Raw genomic sequence first — 5,084 nt, 5'->3', positions numbered from 1 at the left:
CCGAGCTATTATTATTAGTAGTGCAGGGCAGTCTAGAAGTTGGATTGTTAGATAGTAGTAACAAGTTCTATACTTAGACTCTACAAATTTGTGTTTCCTAAAGGACTAGTGCATTATCAGTACTATACTGACTGGAATAAATCAGCTTCAGCTGTTTCTGCATTTGGTGACGCAAATGTAGGAACCATTTCACATCCAGCAGCTCTGTTTGCTACTTGTGTCGATGATCAGATTCTCGCTAAGTCATTCAAGACTGATCATAACTGAACCATTGTAGCATTTGGACTGGTGTTTATAGGAAAAAAAAAAAAAACAAGACACCTTAAAAAATAACAAGCATTAAAGTCACCATACAACTAGACAAAATGAATGACTATTATTTCATTTTTCTGTTTGGCAAGGAAAGTGTGTTAACATAGTTAAAAATTATAAAGGTGTGGACATAGGGCTCCTGAGGGAAGACTATCAAATACCATATAAGGATATCACACAACACATTCCCCTCAGCAAATGTGGCACTGAACACTCGCTGGCACGCATAGATGGTTATAATCTCACATTTTCACTCTTCATTTTACTACCGACGAGAGGTCTTCAGTGCCTCACATCGCTTCGATGTCTATGGATCAGAGACCTCTCCTTATTTTTGGTTACTTCTATTGGCTTGTTTGTTAACTCTTTTCCTCTGTTAAAAGTCTTGTTGAGCAGTGTGTAGTGTGTCCATTGCCACAATGAAGCCGAGGAATCATCTTGAGGTCGAGATGAATTTAATGTTAGACAACATCAAGAAAAGGTGCTAAAATCCTTATATTTGCGTTGAAACATTGTAAAAAAAATCTGGTATATGCAGGACTTGAGATAATTTTCTCAAAAAAGCTGATAGCTCATGTAATGGCCAATATGCTTACATTGGCTAAAATCCTTTTTCAGGATTTTTGGTAACAATATGCAATCTATTACGGATCTTATAGCTGAGTGTAACGTTATGCTTACATTGCTCCGAGTAATTAACATTCTTTTGCTCTACCAAATTCCAAAATATCATACCAAATCAGGACGATACAAAGTCGTTTCCACATGGAATGTTTTTTTTCCAGTTTTTAGCTGAAGTTTGCGCTCTCTATTAATTGTAGTATTCAATATCTGGAACTCAGTCCTTTGCGGAAGCAAAAGAGAGATTGAAACAGAGGGGTTATTTATTTTTAAATATTTTATTATCTTTTTTATAGGCAACAATTATACAATTTATCATCCCTTAGATCTGTTGGCAGTGCGGATAGTTGAAAGGATATTAACTTTGCAATTTTCTGAGGTAGACAAACATAAATCAGAAAACACTAGTTAAGAACTTTGCCATTTTTAACAAGTTTACATTTTTTTTCCGTTAAATAGTCATTTGCGAACAGTTATCTACTATTACTAGGGAGATTAAAACAAAATGCCTAAACAAAATATCAACTGCAAATAACCTTTTATTATTTATTGAAGGAAAAGTAAGCATACAATAAGACTTTTGAGAATAACAATCTCCTCAATCATATCCATTCCCATATTTGTATCTTTACACGCAAGGATTCCCAACAACTATCTAAAAACTGATAATAAGCATGTCTCCATGATCTCTTGAAAAGCAAACAAGAACATACTCCCCAAAAGCTAAGACCAAATCCTATTGACATTGCAATGTAGAACCAATCTAGTTCATCTTCATCACTCTCATCTTTTTCAATATCAACATCAGGAATTTGACCACCTGAACTGCAGTTCACCAAGAGTGGAAGCCCGCAAAGCTCATTTCCCTGGAAACTCGAGTAAGTAAAGCTTTGAAGTTGAGTGCCCACAGGTATCTTTCCTGACAAATTGTTATAAGATAGATTCAGGAAGCTCAAAGTTGACAAACTCGAAATGCTTTGCGGGATTTGACCAGAAAGTTGATTTTTTGAAAGATCAATGGATTCAAGCACTTTCATGTCACCAATGCCATTTGGGATCATACCTGTCAGATGGTTTTTTGAGAAATTACAGAATCTCAATCTTACAAGACTGGTAAAACTTATAGGAATATCTCCACAGAGATTATTGTTAGACATATCCATGCTGGTAACCAATGCCAATGTTTTATCATATTGGTAGTTATTGCCTTTAGTTGTCACCATTGCTTTTTCTCTAAAACTTGGTCCAACTACATCTAGAAAATACTCAAGATCAAGTTTCCCCAACTTCTTTTTGGCGATCATTGCTGTTAAATTGCTAATACACCTTGGTATGGTTCCAACGAAACTATTGTTTGCAAGGTCTAAGATTTGAAGACCTTTGAGGTAACAAATTTCTAGAGGCAATTCACCATAGAATCTGTTTGAGCTAAGGCTAAGAATTATCAATTTTGAAAGCCTCATTCCTAACCATGGTGGTAGTTGTCCAACGAATTCGTTCTCAGCTAAATCAATTTTCAGCAACTTTGTACAGTTTGCTAATGACGAAGGTAATGGACCAGTAAGTCTATTTCTTCGGAAGTCCAAAGATAACAAATTACTTAAAACCTCCATGGATCTTGGTATTCCTCCAATCAAGTTATTGTCCCCCAAGTTTAAAACTATCAACTCTGGCCAATTCATCCAACAATCAGGAATTTCTCCTGACAAATCATTTCCCTCGAGTTTTAAGATATTCAATTCATAGGATCTGTTCTTATTTGTTTCGCACAATAAGTGAGATAAACCTCCTGAAAAAGAATTGTTCGAGAGGTCTAGCCCATTTAAATCGGGTGGAACCTGAGGTAGCGGACCATAGAAATTGTTGGAACCCAATAACATTAACAAAATATAAGGTGTTGAAATGATTGGAACCTCACCAATAAATTGGTTATGAGAAAGATCGAGAATCCGAAACTGGGAAGATAAGTTCCAAAACCAAGTTGGAACCTCCCCAACAAACTGGTTGTGAGAAAGATCGAGAAACTGAAATTGGGAAGATAATTTCCAAAACCAAGTTGGAACCTCACCTTGTATTCCACCATTTGATATGTCCACACTAATTATATTCTTTTGAGTCTGGAGCCACATGGGAAATAGAGGACCTATATTCCAGCTGCCTATTAAAATACGATAGGCTTGGAAAGGTGGAATCCACTTTTGACTAACTTTTAAAGTCAGATTATTGTTAGATGCAAAGAAGTGCCTTAATTGTGTCCAGTTGGTGAAATGGCTTTCTGTTACAACACCTTCCAACGTATTATTAGAGATGTCAAATTCATCTAGAATTGTGAGTTGGCTAAGACTCTCTGGGAGAGTTCCAGTCAGTTTATTGTCTCTTAGATACAATCTCGTCAAAGAAGAACTATTTCTCAATCCTGCGGGAAGGAAATTACTCCTACTGTTGAACAATTCAAATAGTTCTCCCTCGAATAGATTTCCTGAGAGATCAAGCGAACCTAATTTCGATAACTTTCCTATTACATTTGGTAATTTTCCAGAAAGCATATTTCCAGAAAGGTCAATGCTAGTTATTGAGCTCAAATTTGAAATCGCATTTGAAACTACTCCCTCAATATTGTTTCCTTGAAGACTAAGTGATTCCAAATCTTTGCATCGATATGACCAATTCGGGATAGTGGAGTTGAGGTTGTTGAATGAAAGATCAAGATATTTATGTTTTGTTACGTTTGCGGCCTCACTCGGCATCGCACCTTCTATACCACTAGAACCAAGCTCAAGAGTTTCAAGATTATTAAGATCAAACAACCATCTGGGTAAAAGACAATTGAAAGAGTTGCCACTTGCCCTGAAGCTCGTGAGAGAAGTAAAGTTAACAGGACCTTCGGGAAAAGGGCCAATAAAATTACTATAACTCAAATCAAGAGAAACAAGACTAGGGAGATCGAAAACCCATTTGGGAATAGAAGATCTAAAGTTATTCCTAGAAAGGTCGAGTGTTTCAAATGAAGAAAAATTATGATGAAGTAGAGGTGGTATATGATGAAGACTACAATCAATTAAACGAAGCTCAACAAGAGAAGGAAGCATGTTAATGACCTGTAGCCAGTTAGTTGCATTGCTGAGATCCACACCCTCCATCTCCAAGTTCTCAAGATTTGAAAGACTTGGAAGCCACCCAAGGTTATTGCTTAGAAGATTTGGTCCATCACCGCCTATGTGTAGTTCAATCACATGACGAGTCAGATTGTGACACACAACCCCTTCCCATTCACAACAATCTTTCCCAACAATCCAAGAGGAGAGAAAATTTGTGGGATCATATACTTCTTTCTTCAGACTCTCTAATGCTTGTTGCTCATTTTCTCTGCAAATGTCAATACAAACACTAAACTTGGTGTTTGTCGAAATGAAAAACAAGAAAAAACAGAATGTTATTGCTAACACCTTCATGATGTGCAAAGGTTTAGGCTAGGAACTGAAAAATATGTATTAAATAACTGTTTGCTTGTAGATTGTTATTAGGCCAGGCATACATATATATGGCATTTAGAACTATAGTTGAAGAATATATTGTCTAGAAAGATATTGACCGTAAAATTCGAAGACTTGTTGATTTTAAATTAATTTCACTACTAGAAATCCGGAAAAAAGCGACCAAAATTGGTCTGTGGGAAAAAGCGACCAAAGTTGGTCGCTAAACTAGCGAAAATAATAAAATAAATAAAAGAAACAAAATAACGACCAACCTTGGTCGCTACTTGGTTGCTATATTAGTCAAAATGTTGACTGGACTGGTCAAACTTTCTTGGTCAAACATTTACTGAGATTAGTGACCAATGTTGGTCGCTAAAGTGGGACCCACCTACAAAATTTTAATAATTATATTATTATTTTAAAAAAATTATAAAATATAAATATATATAATATAAAAATGGCGACCAACGTTGGTCGCTACTTAAAGGGTAGGCAGATACCGACCAACTTTGGTCGCTTAAATGGGGCCCAGTTATACAATTTTAATAATTATATTATTAATTTAAATATTATATGAAATATAATTAAATCTGATTTAAATATAGCGACCAACTTTGGTCGCTAAACTAAATTCTTGAATAAATAGCGATCAAGGTTGGTCTCTATTCAGGTCAA

At 35.7% G+C, this 5,084-nt stretch overlaps 1 protein-coding gene across 1 annotated transcript; it reads right to left on the bottom strand.

Annotated features, from left to right (window-relative positions):
- Positions 1-1,454: 1,454 nt before the first annotated feature.
- LOC107806077 (receptor-like protein EIX2) lies at positions 1,455-4,487 on the bottom strand. The gene has a single exon (XM_016630192.2). It carries the CDS (start codon positions 4,383-4,385, stop codon positions 1,536-1,538), a length of 2,850 nt encoding a protein of 949 aa, XP_016485678.1. The 5' UTR covers positions 4,386-4,487; the 3' UTR covers positions 1,455-1,535.
- Between the last annotated feature and the right edge of the window lie 597 nt (positions 4,488-5,084).

Source organism: Nicotiana tabacum, chromosome 22 (assembly GCF_000715075.1).
Source record: "Nicotiana tabacum cultivar K326 chromosome 22, ASM71507v2, whole genome shotgun sequence".
NCBI classification, from domain to species: domain Eukaryota; kingdom Viridiplantae; phylum Streptophyta; class Magnoliopsida; order Solanales; family Solanaceae; genus Nicotiana; species Nicotiana tabacum.
The sequence above is the reverse complement of the archived record's forward strand: the minus strand, read 5'-3'. Positions and strand labels throughout refer to the sequence as shown.